General features: G+C 48.8%; 2 protein-coding genes and 1 non-coding gene across 4 annotated transcripts in view; 2 read left to right on the forward strand and 1 right to left on the reverse strand.

The window, feature by feature from the left end:
• Window positions 1-882, reverse strand: part of LOC131558564 (USP6 N-terminal-like protein) — a 76,134-nt gene extending 75,252 nt beyond the window's left edge. Inside the window, exon 1 of the mRNA XM_058806389.1 lies at window positions 818-882. The gene's annotated coding sequence lies outside the window, so the exon portion shown is untranslated. The remainder of the gene's footprint in view (window positions 1-817) is intronic.
• A 112-nt stretch (window positions 883-994) lies between these two features.
• Window positions 995-1,067, forward strand: TRNAA-AGC (transfer RNA alanine (anticodon AGC)). Its single transcript has one exon. It is a non-coding gene; the product is annotated as a tRNA-Ala (tRNA).
• Window positions 1,068-6,352: 5,285 nt separating this feature from the next.
• LOC131558979 (ribonuclease inhibitor-like) lies at window positions 6,353-19,192 on the forward strand. Of its 2 annotated transcripts, none has more exons than XM_058807142.1 (10): window positions 6,353-6,500; window positions 9,821-9,926; window positions 11,549-11,719; window positions 13,580-13,750; window positions 14,398-14,568; window positions 15,340-15,510; window positions 16,003-16,173; window positions 17,105-17,275; window positions 18,015-18,185; window positions 18,401-19,192. In XM_058807142.1, the coding sequence occupies exons 2-10, from the start codon at window positions 9,841-9,843 to the stop codon at window positions 18,486-18,488; spliced, it is 1,371 nt and encodes a 456-aa protein (XP_058663125.1). In that variant the 5' UTR covers window positions 6,353-6,500; window positions 9,821-9,840; the 3' UTR covers window positions 18,489-19,192. The 2 variants fall into 2 exon arrangements, with proteins under 2 accessions (XP_058663125.1, XP_058663126.1); XM_058807143.1 differs by lacking the exon at window positions 6,353-6,500 and adding an exon at window positions 8,225-8,265.
• Window positions 19,193-22,538: the final 3,346 nt, after the last annotated feature.

Here is a 22,538-nt window from a genome sequence, read left to right on the forward strand (position 1 = left end):
TGCCATTTCAACAGGCACCTGAAGTTCCCTGCTCAAGAGCCAGCATCTCTTTCCTTGTCCAGCAGGGAATTGCCTTTAACTCTACTCCAGCTGGAGCACAAGAGCAAATGGAACTATTTCTTGGAGAAAAAGACCTCACGATTCACCACGGTGCCAGATTTCACTTCTGTGGGTGTTGTTTTCAAAGGAAACATTGCAAGGCAAGGCGGGGAGAACCAACTGCCCGCAGCAGGTTTGCTCACCCAGGCTCTTGGGCATCCCGGCTGTCCCAGCCACGCTGAGGGCCCAACCCGGGATGTCCCAGCATGGATGGCAGCCAGCACCGGGGGCTCCCGGGCCGCCCGGCCAGGCCGAGTGTCACCCCGAGCCCCCGCAGGGGGAGTGCGGGCTCGGTGCCCCGAGGGCCGTGAGGAGCTGCCGGGCAGGCGAAGCGTCCCTGGGCAGTAACCGGGCTCATCCGGGCAGCTCCTGCGCCCTTCATCAGCAGGGGGGCGGGCTGGGGGCTCCATAATTTATGGGGCGGAGGGAGAGGGGGTTTGTTTTGTTGTTTCCTTCTGTTTTGACCTCAGCGCAGCCCCGCCGCCACTCAAAGACCAGCCCAGGCCCTGGCAGAGCCCATGCCGGGCGCTCCAGCCCCTGCTCTGACCTCCACAGGCACCGCCGCCCCACACACACACAGCCGTACGAATCCTGCCCGCCAAACACACAGCCCTTCGCAGCCCCTCGCCATTCCCGTTCCCATTGCCATCTCGTTCCCATTCCCGCCCCGTTCCCGTTCCCACTCCCTTTCCCGCCCCGTTCCCGCTCCATGTCTCACCGCGGGGCGCATCCTCCTCTCCCGGTGCGCGCCCAGCCCGGCCCGCCGCCGAGCCCCGGCCGTCGCGCTCCCGCGCAGGCGCACTGGGATCACCGGCCGGGACGTGTAACAACCGGCGGCGCACGGCGTCTCGCGAGAAGTCAATATAACTGTGCTGGGTAGAATGACAATCGCTGCGGGGAATTAGCTCAAATGGTAGAGCGCTCGCTTAGCATGCGAGAGGTAGCGGGATCGATGCCCGCATTCTCCAGCTACTTTTTGTGCCCTCTGTCGCCAGCCCACTGCCTGCTTCCAGTGCAAGCCGCAGCTGTAGTGGTTTTGCCTTTTTAAATTCCTCATATTCTTATTTGCTTCCTTGACATTTTTAAAGACCACAGAATATGCCAAGTTGGAAGGGACCCACAAGGATCATCAAATCCAACTCTCGGCCCAGCACAGGACTCCACAAGAGGCACACCCTGTGCCCCAGAGCGTTGTCCAAATGCTTTTTTAAATCTGTCAGGCTTGGTGCCATGACCACTTCCCTGGGGAGTCCTTTTCAGTGCCCAAAGGAACCTTTTTCTACTGTCCAGCCTAAACCTGCCCTGACACAGCTTCAGGCCATTCCCTTGGCTCCTGTCACTGGGCAGCAGAGAGAGGACATCAGTGTTTGTCCCTCCTCTTCCCCTCACAAGAAAGCTGGAACTGCACAGGCTCGACAGAGTGGAGGAGTGACCTCACCTGCTCCCCGTACAGCTACACAGATACCTTTGCCCATCCCATGCTTAAGGCAGGCAGAACACTGCCTGTGTATTCCTGGCACTGCAAGAGGGTCTTTTGTTTCCTTACTGAACATTGGACAAGGCCACGACAGTGAGCAGCACCCACTACATCCAGTTCTTCCCATGCAGCCCTGGCCCCAGCCCTCTCTCTCTCATCCCACCCAGAGCAGGAAAGCATTTGGAGATCGCTTCACCTGGAGGCCTCTGCTAGCGCCAAAACACTTGTTTGTCTTCTGTAAATTTAGGAAAAAATGAAAAAACCTCAAGGAGTCATTGATGCAGGTGCCATTTATTAACAAAAAGGTCGAGACCTTGCTCCCTGAATTTATCCAGGTGCAAAGTTCAAGCAAGTGCTTCACATTCTGCTTCTATTCTACCACAAGCCACAACAAACAACCAAAAGCTTTTAAAAAAAGAGAAGCTGTTTTTAAAAACTGATGGTGTATCATGGAAAAAAAAACAGGATTACACTCAACTGGCAGGATTTCCATCCCTACCACGAACTGAACTGGGAATAAAACAATTCTGACCGCTTTCCTCAATTACATGCATAAGGAAATTACCTTTCTGGCAAATTTCAATGACAAAGAATGAAATTCAGCTTTCAACTGCTCACCAACCCCAGCCTATACCTGAGGAGACTCCAAAATATCCCACCCCCATGCCTTTGCAGCAAATTAATTCTGATAATCCAAGGAAGAACTGGATTAAAGAGAGGGTGCGGGGGGGGGGTATTACGGTACAAATCTTATGGGAAGCAGCTGAGGGAACTGGAGTTGTTTAGTCTGGGAAAAATGAAGCTCAGGAAACCCCATCACTTCTACAACTACATGAAAGGAGTTTTAGTGAGGTGAAGGGGTCTCTTCTCACAGGTGACAAGTTAGAAGATGAGTGGAAATGGCCTCAAGTTGTGTCATGGGAGGTTTAGATAGGATATTAGGAAAAAAACTATTATCTGAAAGGATGGTCAGGCATTGGAACAGGCTGCCCCAGGTAAGTGTTGGAATCCCCATCCCTGGAAGTGTTCAAAAGGCATGTGGATGTAATTTTGAGCTATGGTTTAGTGATGAACACAGTGATGCTGGGTTAATGGATTTACATGATCATTTTGAGGTCTTTCCCAACCATCGTGACTCTAGGATACAAAGTGATTTGTATCCTAGATTTGGGGCACAAATACCCATGAATTCTCATGGGTATTCTCATGGAGACTAGAGAGAGATGCCTCTAACTGGCAGAGGACATCTACTATTCCTTTCTGCAAAAAGGCAGTGCTGACATGCAAACTGAAGTCTGAAAACCAGATAAGTATATGGCTGTTGGGGTTCTTTTCCCTTCCAGATTTCATTCTTGCCTTTTAAAGCTGATTTAAACTTACACTTCTGAGTCCTATACAAACTAATGAAATAACCAGCTGTCCCTACAGTGGCCTTCAAAGTTTCAGCAAATTATTCAAGTCTTCCTGTGCAGCAGGATTTAACAGGAAAGTGAAATCCATTGCAGTCTCCAATTTCATCAGCTGCTGCACAGCTGGCATGAAGAGACTGTGCTGTCAAATACACCCTTGTTTCTGCTCTGGTCCTCTCGTTTTTCCCTCTAGCTGTGGCCCCATCTCAGCCCTCAACCCCTGCAATATCTTGGTGACCAAGGGCAACTTCGGCATGAGGGCAAACCAGAGGACCATAAGTCTGGTCAAACTGATGCTGCATCGCCCTCTGCAGACGGGCAGGCAAACACTGCGGCAGGCTGAGACAGAAGGTGAAGAAAAGCAGGGATGTGAGAAAAATTCCTCTGACAGTACTTTTTCTGCAGGTGTGTTGGTTGATGAACATATCTGGGGAGCTCCATTTTTTGGGGGCTCCATTTTCGCTGGACCCACGGTGAAAGACTGTATCTACAGGAGTAAAATATTACACATACACTCACAGAACTATTTCATTATAATCCTCTCCACTCCCAAAACAACAAAACCAGTGCAACATGGAAACAACAGCTTTTCTCTTACAAGAACAAGGCAACCACATCAGAACAGTAAGAATTTCCTCCCTAATGGTTTTCTTGTGGGAATCTATAATGAGGTGCCACAGTATGGAACATCCCTATGCGTGTGTGCACGCACGCAAGTCAGGGTGAGCTATTGCCTGTATTTGCGGAAAAACCCAAACCTTGCTCAGCCACCTCACTAACGGCTTGCTACCAACACCTGATTATTGACCTCCTTTTATATTTTTTTTAATTTTTTTTTTTTAGTTCCTGAGGCATCAGTTAAGCCCCAGTGTCAGGTTCTCCACTCTAGCTCCACAGATACTTTGCTCCCCAGTGCTTAATCAGCCCACTGACTCTTCAGGAATGACCCAAGTTTTGCATTTCCTCACCCTACAAAGCCTTACTTCAAGTTTGCACACCAGGTCAAGGAACAAATGGCTTCCAGCAATGGATCAAGTAGGATATAAACAAATCACTCACTGCAACAAATGGAGCTGGGCACATGCTTACAGCTTGCTGTTTTGATCTCCACAGCTGAATTTATGGAATGAATTTTCTGGTAGAGATCACAGAGTCAAGTTAGAAAAAGATCTGTCACTACTCTTAGAAGTTTATTGTCTTTAATTACCATTAAGTATATGCACAGAGGCATCATAAGAGCAGAGAGGACAGAACAGGAAACTGCTAGAAGGGGAAGAGGCAGAGTTTTCAGTTTACACTAATGGCCTTAATTTAAGTATTCTTTTGTAAGTTTACTCTAGAGTTATGTGCATAAATTTAGTTTTACAATGAAGTAATCTTAAATGCAGAGACACATGTCAACTTCCTCAGATCCCAGGACCCGCACTTCATGCTTTCAAGCCAGCTGTGCCCAAAGGCAGCAGGGGCAAGATGGGCATCACCGTGCTCTCCCTCCCTGCTACAAAGACCAAAAGAGGGAGAGCATCTAAAAAAAGAGGAGATAAATTTGAATGAACTCAGAAAGGATAATGGGAAACTGTGATAAAGAGGGGAACACAGGGCAGATGTCACTGCCACACTCCTGAAGGCATCTTTAAGGAATCAGCCTGAGTCTGTACAAATAAACACATGGTTCCATGCCAGGAGTCTTCCACTGTTTCTGTGGCAACACACACACAGGTATTTCTTACTGGTGTTTGCTGTTGGCTTTCTCAGCCCCATTTTGTATCATTTCCTCTGGATCTGTGTGTATCTTGATGAGCAGGATGGCCTGTCCTGCTTGCTGGAAAAAGGGCAATAGATTTTTCCAGAAATGCTTTTTGTTGTCCCTGCAGTGAGGGCAGCCAAAGGGTTGACAGGGAGACAGAAGCACATAACCTTTTGGCATGGCTGTTTGGCCTATAAATCTAATATTTCACCAACACAGACCAGAGTGTATTAGGTGCTTTGCCCAGGGCAGGAGGTCTACAGAAGGCCCATGTGACATGAACCTCTCTGAAATCTCTAACAAACACTAGACTTTGGCCTTTAGAGACTCCTGATAAGTGCAGTGAAGCGGGAACCAAGAGCAGAGAGATGCCAGCAGTGGCTGGATAGGCAATGACACCTTTGCTGCTGGGCTGAATGACAGGCATCGACTCCAAATTGCCTGATCGACTGGGAGATCTCCTGTCAGCATAAACTGTTTTCCTAACACTGGTGGTCTTCCTGAAACCATAGTGCCAAGCAAAAAGGGCAGAGACATCCTGCACCAGCCTCAGCATCCCCTTCATTTCCTGCCAGGGAGCATCCAACAAACACCAAAGCCAGGAGGTCGGGCCATCCCCAAGACCTTGCCCGTGCTTCAGCAGGTTTCAGGTCAGACCCAGAAGCACAAGGACTGTTCTAGCAAATTCTTTGTGTGGATTTCCCTGAGAGGGAATAGGGAAGAGGTGAATTCTTTGGCTTTCAACTCTCTTCTGGGCACTGAGAAAGGTGGGTTTTTGCTCATTGGGCTCTCCTGGTGATTGGTTCCCATCTCCTCCAGAAGAAGGGTAATAAAAGCAGCTGGAGGGAGAGCCTCTAGTGTTTCTCCTGTGGCTCAACAAAGGCTCTGTTTCCCAGGTCATCACTCTACCATCATCTCTGTCAGCATCTGCAGCTACAGGAGGGAAAGACAAATCTGTCCTGCTGCTGGATCATTTGCTGGCTATTGAAACATTAATTCATCATCACACCACTGAGAATGGGGGAAGAAGGCAGGTTACCTCAACCCACAGCTATTGTGCAACGCAGCTGGATTGATGGCAGGGTTTTCCTTGAGGAGGAGAAGAACCAGTGGGAATTTAGGAGACGGAAGTATAGGAGTGAGGTCCAGGCTTGCTGCTGAGGGGCAGTTTTAGGGAGACACAACCAGGGCTGTGCCCAAGGGACCCTTTCAGGCAATGTGAGCATTCAGCTTGAGCAGAAGCAGGGAGCTGCCTGTGTCCCAGGCCCTGCTGGGAAGAGGGATGCAGAACCCCCAGGTAAGGTGACAGGTAGGCAGTAATGTGCTCAGCATCACTCCTAGGCCTGGCAGGACAGGCTTGCCTGGAGAATGGAGAGACTACACAAACTCCATCATCTCTACCCACACTTCAATACTGCTGTGGCCTCATTTTCGGATGGATCCTTCAGTGGCAACTACTCCCTTGCTCTGGGCTAAACAATGGCGAGTGGCCACATGATCCGGTGTGAGAAGTAAAAGCTGCCTCTGTCATCATCAGGAGCTTTTTGCAACATTTGCTTCATCACAAGCCAGACACAATTGTGTGCACAGCGCTTGTTCTGCAAGGCCCTGAAGAGCTGCCACGGGAGGAAAAAAGCCGTCAGAGCCCAAAACTGTTTCCCTCCCTCTAGCAGGCACCGTGTGTACGACAGCAGAGGTTGCGTGGTAACGGCAGCAGGAAGGCGCCAGCTCGGCCCCCTCGCTCCCGCACAGAACCGACAACAGCAAGGTACGTACCAGCGGCAAAGGCGGCTCTGAAACTCCCGAAACTTTCCCTCCTGCTGCCCGGGGAGGAGCACGGAACCATTTTAAAGCCGTGCTTTGTGGGGAACAGCTGGTTGAGCTTAGTTGAACTGTTGTGCGAGCCAGGGTTATGGGAAGAGGGTGTTGGTAGGAAGAAAAATCTGGGGGAGATGCTGAGATTTTGGGAGTGGAGGGAGAAAGGCAAGTCGGGGTGTTGCCTAGTGCCTCTCGGCACTTCAAAACCTTTCTTTGTTCCGTCTTGTGAAAATCTGAATGAGCTTTTACCGGGGCTAAAACTACCGGGGAACAATAGGGAGGGAGGCAGGGAGTAGCCGGCAGGCGGAGGAGGAAGGGAGCCAAGGGATGACGAATGCCTTCCAGCCCTGAGCAAGCGCTGCCACCCTCGCCCTGCCTGGGGCGGGTGTGGGGACAGCCGCTGGTCACTGGGGTCGGCTGGGGGCGGTGACACGGGGACAGCCCGGCAGGGCAGCAGGCCTGGCACAGCACAGGCCCGGGGCGCCCATCCTCCACTGCTGTCACAGCTCCGTTCCAAAGAGCTCAGAAAGAGAGAGGGGCCTTTGTGCCAGCGACGTGCAGCTCCCTGCCCGGCGTGTTGCACTAAGGAGGGAACGCGTCCTGGATAGGACTGGTGACAGGGATAGGGAGCAGGCACTTCCCAGGCCCTCCAAGCTGGCCCCCATGCACAGCTGTCTGTAAACTGGAAGTCAGGGAGACCACTGAGGATATTTTTGTTTCCAGTTCACACAATTCCTAGCTCTGGGCTCCCTGGGGAAGTCCCGTCTCCCCTAGCAGAGACCTTGCCGCGGTGCCTCTGCCCTGGGTGACCTGCCTGCATTCCCATCTTGCTGCAGGTCCCGGCACACAGCAGTGGTTGGTACACTGCCTCATTTTATGTTTGATACTCCCACCCTGTATGCATCCCCTCATTATAGGGATTTCTCCTTCTCCTGCCTTGTTTCCTGTGTATCCCAGTGCTCCTGCTCAGTGGAAAGAGCATCAGGGAGACCAGGGTGGATGTGGAAAAAAAGGGCAACAGGAGATAGGAGTAAAAGAGGACAAAAATAGAGAAGCTGGTGAGATGAAAAAGAGGAAATTCAGAGTAAGAGGAGAGATAGCAGAAAAAAGGAGGGTGGAAGAAGGAAGGAAGGAAGGAAGGAAGGAAGGAAGGAAGGAAGGAAGGAAGGAAGGAAGGAAGGAAGGAAGGAAGGAAGGAAGGAAGGAAGGAAGGAAGGAAGGAAGGAAGGAAGGAAGGAAGGAAGGAAGGAAGGAAGGAAGGAAGGAAGGAAGGAAGGAAGGAAGGAAGGAAGGAAGGAAGGAAATGGGAGGAAAACAGAAAGTAAAAAGGGAAAAAGAAAAAAAGAAGTGAGGAAAAAGGAAGGAAGGAGATATGAAGGAAACAGATAAAGGAGAGTAGAGGAGGAAAGAAAGAAGAGGAAAGAGGGAAAGAAGGTCAGAAAAGAGGGGGAGAGGGAAGCAGGGAGAAGTCAGGAAAAATTAAGAAAGGGAAAGACAAATGGAAAAGAGAGGGTAAAAAGCGTTAAGTGTCAGAGAGGGCAGGGAAAAAGGGAGAGGGGGGAAACGGAAGGAAAAGAGTAAGAAAAAGGGAGAGAAATAGGAAAAGGGGGAAGAAAGGGAAAAAGGGGAGGAGGGACAGATCCTGCTCCTCCCCGCCGCGATACGAGGCGGAGCCGGGCCGGAGCCGGCGGCAGCTGCGCGGTGGCGGCACGGCGGTAGGAGCTGGGGAGCCGGGCCGGGCCGGGCCGAAGGGAGCAGGGAGGGCAGAAAGCTTGGGAGGGAGAAGCGCTGCTGGCGGTGCGGGAGGCGGCGGCGCGGGGGGAACCGGGCAGGGGCGGTGGCGGCAGTGCCCCAGGATAGGATCGGGCCGCTGCCCGGGACCCCGAACAGGATCCCCCCTTGGCTCGCAGGAAGGTGCAGAACTCGGGGCCGGGGGAAGAACTCTCTGTCGACCGGGGCGGGGGTAGAACGGGAGAGTGCCTGAGCGACGCGGGGAGGGAGGGCTGTGACAGTCCGGCTGCCACTGTCCCCTCGCGTGTCGCCGCTGGCCCCGATCCCCATCACCCCGCGACACGTGGGGCTGTGGTGCGATCCCACGGAGGCCGTGGGCCGGGATTCCCGGCAGCGCTCGCGTTGGGAAGGGAAGGGCAGCGGCCGAGCGCATCCCGAGCTCCCGGTGCCGCTGGCACCGTGTCCCGGTCCGGCCGCCGCTGCCGAGCGCCGCCCCGCCCCACGTGGGTGCCGCGTTTGTTGTGGGCGCGACCTGACGGCAGCGCTGGCACCGGGCCGGCCGCCGGGAAACGCCGCTTTGGGATCCCCGCGATGTTACGGCGGCACGAGGGGACTGCGAGGAGGGAAGACGATGGGAACTGCCTGCAGCTCACATTCCGATGGGATAGCTCAGGGATTATTTCTTTTTCATGCTCCGTAGTCTGAGTCATGCTGGGCAAACCAGCCGACCAAGGCTGCATTTTGTCACCTACTACAGCGCTGCCTTCTTTAACCCCATCCCTAAACCTAGGGCTCAGCCTTGGCAGGCTTTTGTGCACGTTTGTCTGGAGCTGTTCTGCACAGCACTCTGTTTACATCACTTCAGAAATGCAGTTTGCAGACAAAAAAAAAAAAAAAAAAAATCTGCTTACCAGCTTCTCTGTACTTGGATTTGCCCAACCAGAGTAGTCTTTCAAACCTTGGATATCAATTTGTGGAGGAACACTTCTCCCATCCATGCAAGTTCCACTTCTCACATACAGACACATGTCCAGCAGGATTTTTAATTTGAGCCCAGGCAGTTCTCATGCTCATCATCCTCATTGACCCAAATTCTCTCAAAAATACCCCAGTTTTAAGTACAGCTTGAGGGTCCACAGTGGGTCAGGTGTGCCATGCTGGTGGAATGGGTGTCTGTGTGGCTCAGCAGTGCAGTAGTGAGTAGCACCAGTGTCTCTATAAAGCTCCTTCTGGTTAAGCTCCCTTGGAGGGGGATGGGGAATGTCTTATTCTCATACAAGCAGCCTCCAGACAACAGGCTTTTGCCATATCTCTTGAGGATTCCTGTGCTTTTTTCCTCTCAGAGGAAGGCCTTCCCAAGTCCCAGACAAAACCAACTCTCCTGACCTTGTACTGGTGTTTGCAAGTTTTGGAAAATTATAATCTGTCCCCTTTGCACAGTATGGCTCATGGCTGAGAGCTGGGGGGGATTGAAGAACATCGTTGCTTCTCAGTCAATTAAAAAAAAAAAAGGTCATTTTATCTTGTTTTAATTTTCAGGTCTTATCTCAGCTGTCAAAATGGAGCTTGACATCCAGTGTGAAGAGATGAGCCCATCTAGATGGGCTGAACTTCTGACCACAATGAAATCCTGCAAAACCATCAGGTAAGTAAAGTGTTGTGTATTCTCTCTTTTGAGTAAGAACTGTTGCATTTCTCTCCTGTGCTTTTCATCTTCAGAACTGTTTGACCTGGAACTTAGAAATTGACCTGGAACTTAGAAATTGCACAGCAACAGGAATACCTATTTTTGTCCAGAAAGTTAATTTAAAGGGTGGATAAATCCCCATCCTCTTGCAAAGCTTTATCAACTACAGATAAATATCCTTTGTTATGAAGTAATGTTGCCCTGTTTCTTGGTGTGCCATAGGGCTCAGCTAGGTAATGTGATTTAAATATTTGACCACCATTTTGGTTATTCTGCCTTTGCCTCTCAAGAGGGGGAAGACATCTCTCTGTGCTTATTGGGTTGCACACTCTTTGGGTTGCAGGCTTGATGCTGTCAAGTGATTTTGGCTTCAGTAGTCAGGTACAAGCCGTGTGCCATCAGCTTTTAATTCTGCACTTGATCTTCAGAAGTACCAGCCTTGTTTGTTGAGCAAACAATGGGAGGGAACCATCTCCTGGGGTCTAAGGTGTAGGACAGGGCCCAGAAGAGTTGCTACTGCAATCTTTCCCCTCTGCTGTTTGGGAACTCACACTTCATGGGATGGCATCATCCTGCTGGGGCTGGAGAGGATGGGCCACTTCATGCCAGCAGTGCCTCGGAGGGAATTGGATATGGTGAGGGCAACTTCCTTTTGTTTTGCAAAGCAGGCAAAGCTTCATGGGCCTGGCCTTGACTTCCCAAGGCCTGCCTTGGGTGGCAGAAAGCAGTGGGATGGTTGTCTCCTGGCAGAGGCCGGGCTGCTCCAGAGGCAATGGATAAGGCTGACTGCTGCACGGGTTGTTTCATCAGTGTTGAGCATGATCCCATTGGAATCCATGTCTTCTTGCTGGGGGAGGGAAGGAGAACCCTCATAGAGCCTCAGTTTCCTACTGTTGTGTAAGGAGAAATGACCAGGCAAATTTTGGCACTCCTGGCTGTGGCTGTGCCTGGGACTATATGGTTCTCAATGACACCTTCTTTTTGCTCTGTTCTTTTCTGCCTCCCTCTATACCTCTCCTAGCTGTCCTGTGCTCCTTTCCTTGGCTCTCCTTTCAATTAAATTCATCCTCATCCATTCAGTAGCACCTAGAAGAATGCTCATATCCCGTGGGGGAAGCTGCTGCCAAACTGCAAACTCAGGGTTTGTGTGCTGAGATTCCTGCTGGAGGGAGATGGTGCAAACCAGCATGACTCACCTGCAAGACACCAACCTGCTGATGAGTGTCTCTGGGCTGGCTGCAGTTCTCAGTGCAGAACCAGTCTGACACCTGTAAGCTGGCAGGTGGTTTGTCACTGTCACTGTTTTAGTGGAGGTGCTTCCTCCAGCTGTAGGAGGATGATTTGTGCCTACTTCTGTGCAGCACAGAGGAGGAGCAAGGCTTGGGAAGCTGCCCTCCAGCCCATCCTGTGGTGCAGCCCAGAACACATCTTGGTTTGACCCAGCAGGCCCTGCACATACTATGGAGCCATCCCAGGAACTGCAGGAGCACTGCCCACTCTGCTTTCATGAGCAGTGCTCCAGCCCAGGAGAGCAGAGCAACTCTGAGGACTAAAGTGCTCCTTCTGTCCTTGTCTTTCAGGTTGGATGACTGCAATCTCTCCAGCAGTAACTGTGAGGATCTCTCTTCCATCATCAATACAAATCCATCCCTCACAGAGCTGAAGCTGAACAACAATGAGCTGGGAGATGAAGGTGTTGAATACCTTTGTAAAGGGTTGCTGACCCCAAGCTGTAGCCTACAGAAGTTATGGTAAAGCTCCCCTGATTGTCTTGCTCTATCATACTGTCACAGATGAGTGTTTTGAGGTCTCTTAAAGAATCAAAGGCAGGTTTACTATAAAAGTGAAAGCACAACAATTTGTTGATAAGGTTCGCTCTACTACCTACTAGATGGTTAAAGCACATAGAGAAAAAGCAAACAAAAATCTAAAGTCAATAACCAATGTCAACTGCAGAATTATCTACATGGAGGCTGGGAGAAGGGGGAAGGGTGAGGACAGGAAAAGGTGACTAAAGAAGACAGTCCTTTTGAATTTCAAGTTTCAGAATCTTTGCTAAACCGAGTTCTGAACTGGACCAATACTTTAGGCCTTAAAGTTTTAACAGCACTTAAACTTAACAGCACTTCATTAATAGCTTGGGTTAAACAATTTAACAAAGGTTCATATAGAATTTACTATAATGCACAGGCCTAACTTACATGTCCAAAGTACTTAATAATCTAGGACAGTAACAGTCACAGTCCACTTGGTACAGTATATTCCCACTCACAAGCACACAAACCTAAAGGAGAATGTACAAGGTGCTCACCTGTGGAAAATTCCCCTCAAATTCAATGAAGGACTCACATCAGGTGCCTTTGAGGCTGAACCTCAGGCAGTGGGGGTGCCAGCCCAGGATCTGTCATCCTTCAGCGATCCTCAGAATGCAGCAAACTGGAGGGTTCCCTGGCTCTGGGAGGCATTTTATGGAGGCACCCCACCACATTATAGCATTAGCGGGCTTCCCTCAGCAACCCTGGTGCAAGAGCTGTAGTCAGAGCCAGTGGCTGCTGCCTCTGCTCCTCAGAAGCCCTCAAAGAGGGCTTCTGCCTTCTCTGTTCAGCATCTCTTCTCCAGGGTACAGGACTCCTCCAGCTCCCAAGAGGAATCTGGGATCCTCAAAACACAAACTTGTAAGAATAATATGACTTTTGGTTCAGATATTGAAGTCCCTGTGCCGCCTGCAATGAGGAATCAGGCAAACAGGAAGAAAGTTGACTGTGAAGCTGATGCAACTGCAGCTCTCTGATGGACCTTCAAGAAGTAACTGTGGTACTCTGTACTTGAAGACTTAAGTAAATTTTCAGAGAGTTTGCCCTAGGCTTTAGATTTCTCCATATGCTCAAGTAACAGCCTGGGGTTTTCAGTTCTGTAGAAAAACATTGTCCATTTTTGGTATTGTGATAAGGTGCCTTAAATAAAAGAGAAATCATATAAAAAGGAAATAAAAGGAAGAGGAATATAAAGAGGAATGAATAAAAGGAATAAGAGGAATTAAAAGAGCAAGCAAACCCAAGTCAAACCTCCCTGCACAACATCTCTCTATCGCTCCAAATCTTATCCAATAATTCTATAAACAACCCATAGCAATATCAGCACAGTTCCTATGCTACGTCTCCAAGCCTGAGTGCTGAAGGATCAACTTCATAGATCTTTCTTGTACTATACCATTAAACTAAATTATATCCATGGTTGGATGAGATTTTAACTTCTACCAACTCTGGATCACATTTCTAGAGGGGGCAAGAAATCATAAGATGCCTTGCTTTATCTCTGGGGTCAGCCTCCTGATATTTAAACCACTTCCATAAGTGGTTTAGGGTGAATCCTTATTCTGCTGGAGATGCTGTAGGAGTGATTACTCTGAAGGAAGCATGCAAGCTATTGTTTATGGCATAGGTGTAGTAGATAAAATATTATGGCACACCTGCAAAATAATGGTACTAACCTGGACAAACCACTTGCACACCATCAGAGCTGTGTTGTCCTTTCTGAGCTCCAACCTCAGCAGATAAAGCTCTCTGAGAAGAACCTCTGTAATTCTGAGTGCATTTCCCTCTCTCCTGCAGGCTGCAAAACTGCAACCTGACGAGTGCCAGCTGTGAGACCCTGCGCTCCGTCCTCAGTGCCCAGCCATCCCTGACAGAGCTGCATGTAGGGGATAACAGGCTGGGAACTGCTGGAGTGAAGGTGCTGTGCCAAGGGATGATGAACCCCAGCTGTAAGCTGCAGAAGCTGCAGTAAGTAGTCACTGGGCTTTTTCAGTCATCATACATGCTTGCTTTTCCCTTGACACAAGCAGGAGTTTTGCTGCCAGGTGTGGATATGTTCTTGTTTTACCTGAAATTGTCATATTTATTCATGCAGGTGGATCTTGTGGGTTTAGAAGTCAGGTGTCTGTTCCCATAGGCTTTGTTTAGCCCTTCTGGCAGTGGTGGCTGTAAATGCAAGACCTCTCAGATGCCCAGGAAACATCAGATTCTGCTGCCCTTGGTCCTTATTTCATGACTGAGCAGGACCTGGGCGTATTTGCAGCCCCCAGCTCCCCCTGGGCAGGCCCAGAGTTGAGGCTCTTGATGGTGTTGCAGTGCAGAGCTCAGCCCTGTGCTCCAAGCTGCCTGTACACTGATTCAGTGAAAGCCTAGTGTAAAAATTGGTCTTGCTAGGGTCCTCTGGGATCTAGTTTAAGAATTAATGCTTCCTGAAATGAGCAGAGAGATGCTGTTAAAAGCTTACAGTTATGTCTGGTTTATGCATTGCCTGATCTCAACTCATATTGGCACGTTTTCTGCCCTGGCTAACACACACCAGGCTCAGCTGATTGTTCTTGGTAGCAGGATGTGTAAGGAGGGTTGTCTTTTTGCCTGGACTTCTTTTCTTCTTGCAGGCTGGAGTACTGTGAACTCACAGCTGATATTGTGGAAGCTCTCAATGCTGCTCTGCAAAGCAAGCCCACCCTGAAGGAGCTCAGCCTGAGCAACAACACACTGGGAGATACAGCTGTGAAGCAGCTGTGCCGGGGCCTGGTGGAGGCAAGCTGCAACCTGGAGCTACTACAGTAAGGAAGAGCTGCTCATCTCCAATGGCAGCTAGTGCTGCTGCTAGTCACACCATCCATAGACAGGAAAAATTGTTGTCAGGAGTGCTTGAAATGTAGGCCAGATTTTGGCTGGCTCAGATTTATGTAACTGGAAACTGCACATAAAGGTCTGGGGCTTTCAGTTTTGGGGTTTTTGGCACTCCAGGTTAAACCACCACTTACTAAGGGAGACTGCTCACCTGTGTCTCAGAGCAGAGGAACAATCACCCTCAGTGGCTCTAGTTCCTAAACTGGAATTACCAGCCTGTTGAGTATACTTATTCAGAGTCCTTTTTTTGCTTCAAAACAAAGGTGCTGGGTTTGGCCTCATTTCTGTGGTAAAGCCCATGAAGGGCTTTCTGGGAAAAGCACAATTCATTTTATCTTGCCCCTGAGGTTCAGCAGGGGTTGGCTCAGCAGGGACTCACTGTGTGATGCTGCCAAAAGTTCCTCTTAAAAAGGACAACTGATAAAAGGGAAGTTTGGCAAGAATCATCCTTGCATTAATGCATATGAATGGCTGGGTCAAAGTGCCCTGCAGCCTCATGAAATGCAGAAGCAGTGTGTTGCCTCACCCAGACTCCCATCTAGGATATCTGTATCTTCTCTTAACCTTGCAGGATGTAGCAGTGCCTGGCTGAGCTGCACTGGTTTGCGGCAAGGACCCTTCTCAGTCTGACCTGGGGTATTGGGGTGTATCTAACACAGGTGGGTCTGGAGCAGCAACTCCAACTGTGCTTTTTCCCGCAGCCTGGAGAACTGTGGCATTACCAGCGACAGCTGTATGGACATTAGTGCTGTTCTCAGGAACAAGTCATCTCTGATGGATCTTTCTGTGGGGGACAACAAGATCGGGGACTCCGGTCTGGCTCTGCTGTGCCAGGGACTGATGCATCCTAGCTGCAAAATCCAGAAGTTGTGGTAAGGGTGGGCAGAGGTTTCTTATATCCCTTCTGCAGCCTCTGAGGTTTAGGTTGTGCTGCTGGTTTGCTCCAAAGTGGAAATTTTTCATTTACCCTTTATGATCAAAAAAAAAAAGTCTCAGCCGCAAATCAGTTAATTCCCAAAAACTGGGTGGAGAACACCATGAACAAGTAGGACCACACTGAAATTGCTTGGATCAAATTCTGGTGAGAAGGCAAATGGAAGTTTATGATGGCATTGTCTTGGCTTCCAGTTGAGTTAGCTGTCTGCTAGAATTGCATATTTCTGTTTCTTTTTTTGTGTCTTACAAGCAGAACTTTTGGTGCAGCAAGTGGAAAGTAAGGAAAGGAGGAAGCTGTGTGGTATGATGTATGAAAGGACACAAGAAAATAAGACATTGTAACCAGAAATTCAGAATACTAAAACAGGACTCTGTTTTCTAATCTCAGTCATTCTTGGGAGAAAATAACATTTTGTTCTTCCCTGCAGGTTATGGGATTGTGATCTCACAAGTGCTAGCTGTAAAGATCTCTCCAGACTCATCAGTACAAAGGAGACCCTCACGGAGATCAGTCTGATAGACAATAACCTGAGAGACTCAGGGATGGAAATGCTCTGTCAGGCACTCAAGGATCCCAAATCTAAACTTCAGGAGCTATGGTGAGCTGCTGTCAAGTTTCACATATCTACTGCCTTCTTTGGAGGCCTCACTGAAGAACGATGTAAGGTGAAGTAATGCCCACCCACATAAATCCTCAGTTGTGATGGTTCCATAAGCAACTCCTGCTGGTTGTTATTGAATGGATTTATAGAGTTAAAAAGGGCTTTTCTAGACTTAAAGACTTTAAAAGGATTTGTATTTCTAAACTCAGACACTTTGAAGATGTGCCCCATCACAGTTATCCTGTTACAACTGAAAGGAGACCAAGCATCACTTGCAGAGCTTCTAATTAATTGTTTTATCATGCAGCAAATGACAGTTAAGAGACTTTTGAAGTCTGAAAGGCCTGATGAAATAGCAAAATGAGTGCTGTGATCAGATATCTCAGGTTCTCCACTGGAGCTAAACTCTCTCACTAACGAGACAAAAGAAAGCTCTAGTGACATTAAACAATTCTTATCATCCTGTCCTGTTAACTGTCTTACCTTTTAGGCTAGGATGGTCTAGGAGGGGAAATTTGTTCTTTCACTTAGAACCTGAATTTTCCTACATTGCAGATTTAGCTCGTGCCCCTAGCTGGGTTCTTGCCCTGGTGGCCTGGAAGTCAATGGGGTGCCTCAGGAGTGCACAGTGGAGCCACCAGTGACTGTTAGAGCAGCACACTTCATCCTTCCTTGTTCCTGTGCTTCTTGGGCAGGTGCCTTTCCTAGGTGCATGCTCCAAGACAGACATCCCACATAAAGAGTGGGAGAGGTGCTGCCTAGAAAGGACTGAGCAGACAGACATTGAGAGGAGTACAGTGATTGCAGGAAAGCCCTGGTTCCTCTGTTCCCACTGTCTGGGCTCCTGTTAAATAAATGTAAAGAAGTGAACAGTGCCTGATAGTCTCTAGGTGACCCACCTAGATCTCATCTCACTTTTGCCTTGCAGGGTTAGGGAGTGTGGGCTCACTGCTGCTTGCTGCAAGGCTGTCAGCTCTGCCCTCAGCACCAACAAGCACCTGAAAGTACTGCACATAGGTGAGAACAAGCTGGGAGATGCAGGTGTGGAGATCCTGTGTGAAGGGCTGATGCACCCCAACTGCAACATCCAGTCCCTCTGGTAAGCTGCACTCTCAGAAGTTGTCTTCTCTCTTGCTATCTGAATTCACCCTTTGTCTTCTGCTTCCATGGTCCTTATGGGTGCCAGCACAAGTGCTGGTCCAGCCTCACTAGAAGGAGCAGGCAGCCAGCTGGAGCATCACCTCCAGCCCTAGGGTGGGATTTGCCTTCCCCATGAATGAGCCTGTTCCCTTCCCAGCTGGGCCCACCTCTGGGCTGTGTGATGCTCGGTGCTTGTTCTCTCCATGCTGTTGGACAGAAGCTGGAGCTGTGCTCTGATGCCTGAATTCACAGTGAGTGAAGCAGATGGGTCATGGGAGACATCAGTAAGACTTACAAGTCTGTCCCAGAAAGTGTCTTTTGACCACTTAAAGCTACTTGGTCATCAACTGAGAGGGCTCAGTTGCCCTCTTTAGAGAGGTGGTTGCAAGTCTCAAGTATAGTGATAAGAAAAGATGATGCATGATGGTGAATTTGGGAATAACTTCAGTGAGTTCCTCCTGTGCCCATAGCCACACACTGTTATGCTTTAGGGAGGCCTTTGAGGTGTTCAGCAGTCACCACGAGGGCAGCTGTGTCTGTGGCAAGACCACAGGCCAGCCCCTGCTGATGTCTCAGAGATGCCATCTTTGCCAGGATCTCTGGTCCATGTTGGGGATGTCCACACCTGCTGCCCGGGTGTGGGCAGGGTTTCCTGGAGCCAGGCTCACTGTGCTGGCCTCTCCCTCCTCTCCCTGCAGGCTGGGGAACTGTGACCTGACAGCAGGCTGCTGTGCCACCCTCGCCACCGTCATGGCCACCAAGCAGTGCCTCACTGAGCTGGACCTCAGCTACAACCCTCTGGAAGATGAAGGCATCAGGAAGATCTGTGAAGCCTTGAAGAAGCCCAGCTGCAATGTGCAGCAGTTAATGTGAGTGATGGTGGTAGCCCTGGCAGGGGTGGGAGGCTGCTGCTGGTCAGGGACTAAGGGGGTCCTGGGCTGTAAAGCCAATTTTTGGCTGCTCTTAAAGCTAGAAGGGCCCTGCCTGGCATATGACCTTCCCATCCTGGCCAGTTGTGCCTCTGACTCTTCCCTTAACAGGAGGATGCTCACTAAATCTCGCTTGCCTTTTTGTTTTGGTGTAGTTTGTATGACATTTTGTGGAGTTCTGAAGTGGATGATGAACTGAGAGCCTTGGAAGAGTCCAAGCCTGAAGTGAAGATCATTTCATGAGTGGTGACTGCCTGCAGAACAACGTCAAAGCAATGTCCTCTTCTTAATCTGAACTTTCCATACGTAAAACTAATTAACTTAATAGGGAATTTTCTTGTACCAAAACCATTTGTGGATTCCCTGAGTGGGTGTCTGGGGAGCTGATCAGCCTTCTCTGCGTCTCTGGATGTACTAACTGTGAGACCCATGAAAGCTGCAGCATCACTAGCCTTGAAATAAACAATTACTGTCTTGTAGAAGTGGGTCTCCAGCCCTTAGGAGCTCTTTAATCCTATAATCCCTTCTAACGAATTAGTTGGGCTTTAAAGAGAGCTCCTTCCCAAGGCAAGAGAACTACCCACTGGATTGTTAGTGGGTGGTGCTTTTGATAGGTCTTTGGGGAAGGCTTTCAAAAAAACCTACATGTTTTTAATCTAAAATTGAGCTCTCCCCTGTCTTTCCCTAAAAGAGCTCTTGGAAAAGCAGTGGTGGCCAAGGCACTAGAGAAAAAAGAAATGAGCAGCTGTTCAGCTGTGCAATGTCAAAATTCATGTCCTTTGAAAAGTGATTTTCCTACAAACAAAAGATGCTGTGTGCATTTCTGCTAGTATGGGAAATGATTTAATGATTGATATGTTTGATCTGGCAAAGAGTAGTTCTACAGGAACTTTATACTTAATTTTTCTACTTATAAAAATAAATATATCTGTATATTTCTCCTTTAAGACCAATGTAGTTATTTGTGAACTGCAACACTACCAACACCTTGGTTTACTTGTTTGTTTTTGGTAAGTCCCTAGCTGAAACATGCCAGGAGAAGATCTTAGTCAAGGCTTTAGGTAAAGAACAAGCCTAGAAGACATTTCAGTTTTCAGGGGACACTGGGGTTTCATGCCCAGAGTTGTAACAAACCCTTGTTCCTACAGAAAATGCAGCTGCTGCACACCTAAACCACAAAAGAATGAATATGGATTTAAAAATAGACAAGGCAAGCCTGGCATTGTCCTTGGCTGGCCTTGCAGGATGAATGCCAAAAAAATCCCATTCCCCAACGTGTCTTCCTGAAGTAGTTACTTGGTGTTTCCTTCACTGGCAAATTCTGTGTGGCACCTAAGGGGTAAAGGTGTTATCTAGGCTTTGCTTTTTGCTGCTCACATTCATCCTGTAGAGGTCACAGCTGGCTTTTCTTTGTCCTAGAAGATTTGACCTCAGCAGTTTCTACAGTAGCCTTCACAAACCTAAAATGGTGCATGAGAAATAGTTTACTTGTGTCTTCAGGCAGGTGTGAAGGACAGGATTTGTTTTTTTTCCCTAAAGGCATGTCTCTCATAGCTGCCCAAAATGCTAAAAACCCACTCCTTTTGGCTTTGGTCTTCTCCATGAATTAAAAACTTACCCATTCTAAGGGGCTTATAAACAGGCTTTTCAGTTCATGATCTGTCCTGGATTTGGCATGCACAGGTGCCCAGATTAATTTCATGCTGGAGGAGAAGACAGGGCTCCAAAGAGTAAAGAGATGTGTAGGGAGAGCCAGAAAAATCAGGCATCTGGGAGGGTGTAAAACCAGCCCTGTAAAAAGACACAGCAAACAGAAGTGGATTTTCCCCATCCTGGCTACCCGAGGGGGGCACTCTGCTCTTGCACTGCAGCTGCAATGCCTGGAAATGGCTCCTGTTCCTCCCCTCAGCAGATGAGCATTGGGAAGGATCTGCTGCCACCATGGCTGCACTGGGGCGTTCAGCCTGGCACAGCCTGCTCCCACCAGGGGTGAAGTCCATGCCTGCCTTTGATCCCAGAGTGGTTTGCATTGCTTCCAAGAATGCAGACAGAACTTGGAAAAGTCTCTGCAGCAAATGCCACAATGCACAAATGGCAGTCTCTTCAGCTGCCAGCCACAGCAAGGAAAACCACAAGAGCCATATTTTGCTTCCTCATGAGCTCAGGGCATCTCAGGCCAGGCCAGCCTGGTAGAGCTCTACAGTTCCCCAGTATGGGGATAAATCTGTGCACTCAGAACCTCTGCTGTGCTTTAAGACAACCTCAGGTCCTGTGCTTGGCTCTAAAATGCAGGTAGAAATCCCAGGAACAAGCCAGTTTAGCAAGAGACACTTGTGCTCCTGAACAAGACTCAAGCAAGGATTTCTACTCCTAAAAACTTTTTTTTGTTCATCTACTTGTTAGTCCAGCTCACTTCCCTGACAAACCTTGTCACAACTGTGAACTTGGGAGAGCTGAAAGACACAGGAATTTGCTTCTGCAGTTTAGATGTGTGGGCAGCCAGCATTTTAAACTAAAGCAGTCAGGAACTGAGTCACCAACCTTTCATGTGGAGTAGGTAGTAGGCTGGTGGGCAAAGCCTTACTCATACCAAGATCACAGCTGGAGATCTCAGCAGTTCCTGGGACATTGCAGTCACATCCTGGTTCTCAGGGCAAATACTTGGACCCCCCGATTCAGAGGTTTGCAAGTACTGACTTTCTACCAGTAAGGGCTGGGTTTCACCTCACATAGTGAAGATTTAGGACAAAATTGTGCAGCCAAAGTAGAAGATTAAGAAATACAAGTATGACTTTCACTTTAAGCAAATACTTAATACGTAGAACTTGAAAAGACATGTCCCAGAGGTTTTCAATTCAGAGAAAACAGGTTTGTATTTTGGACTTCTGTAGCAGCAACAGTGGTTTAGGGTATAGTAAAACTTCAGGTTTCTGCTAGTAGTTTCAGATTCTACAATAAATATATTTTTTTATTCATCAGAGCATATGATCTTGAGCTGGGAGGTCACAGCACTCAAGTCAACATTGCCAGAAGCAGTTAAACAAATATTACTGTCCTCACAGTTTATACCCCAACCAAACCTCCTACTTGCTTTGGAATATCAAGTCATGGCTGCCCTGATATCCTGTCTGTTCTCTTGGTACCTGGGCTTTTTAGAAAGGAGTTCCAGCACAACAAGGCCCCAGATACCACATTCAAATAACAGTGATGCTACCAGCAATTACAGAGCTCCACTTGAGTCTGAAAGGAGAAGTCAAGCCCACTGTGTTTGAAGAGCTAACCACACACAGCTCCCTGCTTTGAAAACAGTGCTTGCCATCTGAGTCACTCCCAAACCTCTACTAAAATAACCTAAAAGGGACTTACTTGTCTCCTGAATTCCTCTTTTGCACAGATCATTGTGACTTTCAGCTATCATTTACAATATATTTTCTCCTTTCTGTGTGCTGATTTCAGCAGTCATTGCTTCCTCCACTACACCTCTATTTCATCTTTTACTAAAGGGGAAAAAACATGGGAAAAAAACCCAAACAAATCACTAGGCAGGAAAATCCCTCTCCCCATAAGGTGAGAAGAATTTGGATCTACTTTACCCATTCCCCTCCCCACAGCTGCAAATGAGCCATGGAAATTTCTCCTCTCGGGGCACAGCATCACAGCCCCTCCTGAGTGATGCCCACTCCTCTGGCACTCACACACAAACACCAGTCAGTCCAGTGCACTCCCAGCTTGGCAAGGACTTGCAAACTGGCAGGTTGATGAATATGTGAAGTTAGTCTTGCCTCTCTCAGCTAAAGCCAGCTGCATCCACTATGAGAGGAAACGCAGCCCCAGCCAGAGGAAGAAACTGTGCTGGGTCAGATGACTGCACAGATGATGATAAACCTTTCCAAGCCAGAGGGCAAATCGGTGGCATGTGGGGTGCAGGACCATGTGGCTGGGGGGTATGGAAACTTTAATTGGCCAATACCGTGTCAGAGCCTATCTGGTTTGCAATTAGAGGCAGGTATGCAGTGAGAGAGGTGAATTGTTGGCACCTCCTCAAGCCCTTGAAGATGTTCCAGAGCAAACACTCAGGAAAAGTCCTAAGCCAGGCTGTGCTGCCCTCAGGCTGGTGCACAGCAGCTCATAATATCCACAGAGGGAGATAAAGTAGCAGCACAGCTGTCACTTGCACAGGCACCCCTACATGCAGCTCAGGCAAATCCTCTCCCGCTGCTCCATTTCCTACTTCACTGGTGATTATCACATGCCAGGAACAGCCCGGTGCCATGGGCACGGTGCACAGACCTA

Source organism: Ammospiza caudacuta, chromosome 6 (genome assembly GCF_027887145.1).
Source record: "Ammospiza caudacuta isolate bAmmCau1 chromosome 6, bAmmCau1.pri, whole genome shotgun sequence".
Lineage (NCBI taxonomy): Eukaryota > Metazoa > Chordata > Aves > Passeriformes > Passerellidae > Ammospiza > Ammospiza caudacuta.

Excerpts from the sequence above, each read along its gene's own strand:
- LOC131558979 (XM_058807142.1), top strand. The coding sequence starts at position 9,841 with ATGGAGCTTGACATCCAGTGTGAAGAGATGAGCCCATCTAGATGGGCT. Across the intron at positions 9,927-11,548 it reads AAATCCTGCAAAACCATCAG|GTTGGATGACTGCAATCTCT; the intron begins GTAAGTAAAGTG and ends CTTGTCTTTCAG. Across the intron at positions 18,186-18,400 it reads TGCAATGTGCAGCAGTTAAT|TTTGTATGACATTTTGTGGA; the intron begins GTGAGTGATGGT and ends GTTTTGGTGTAG.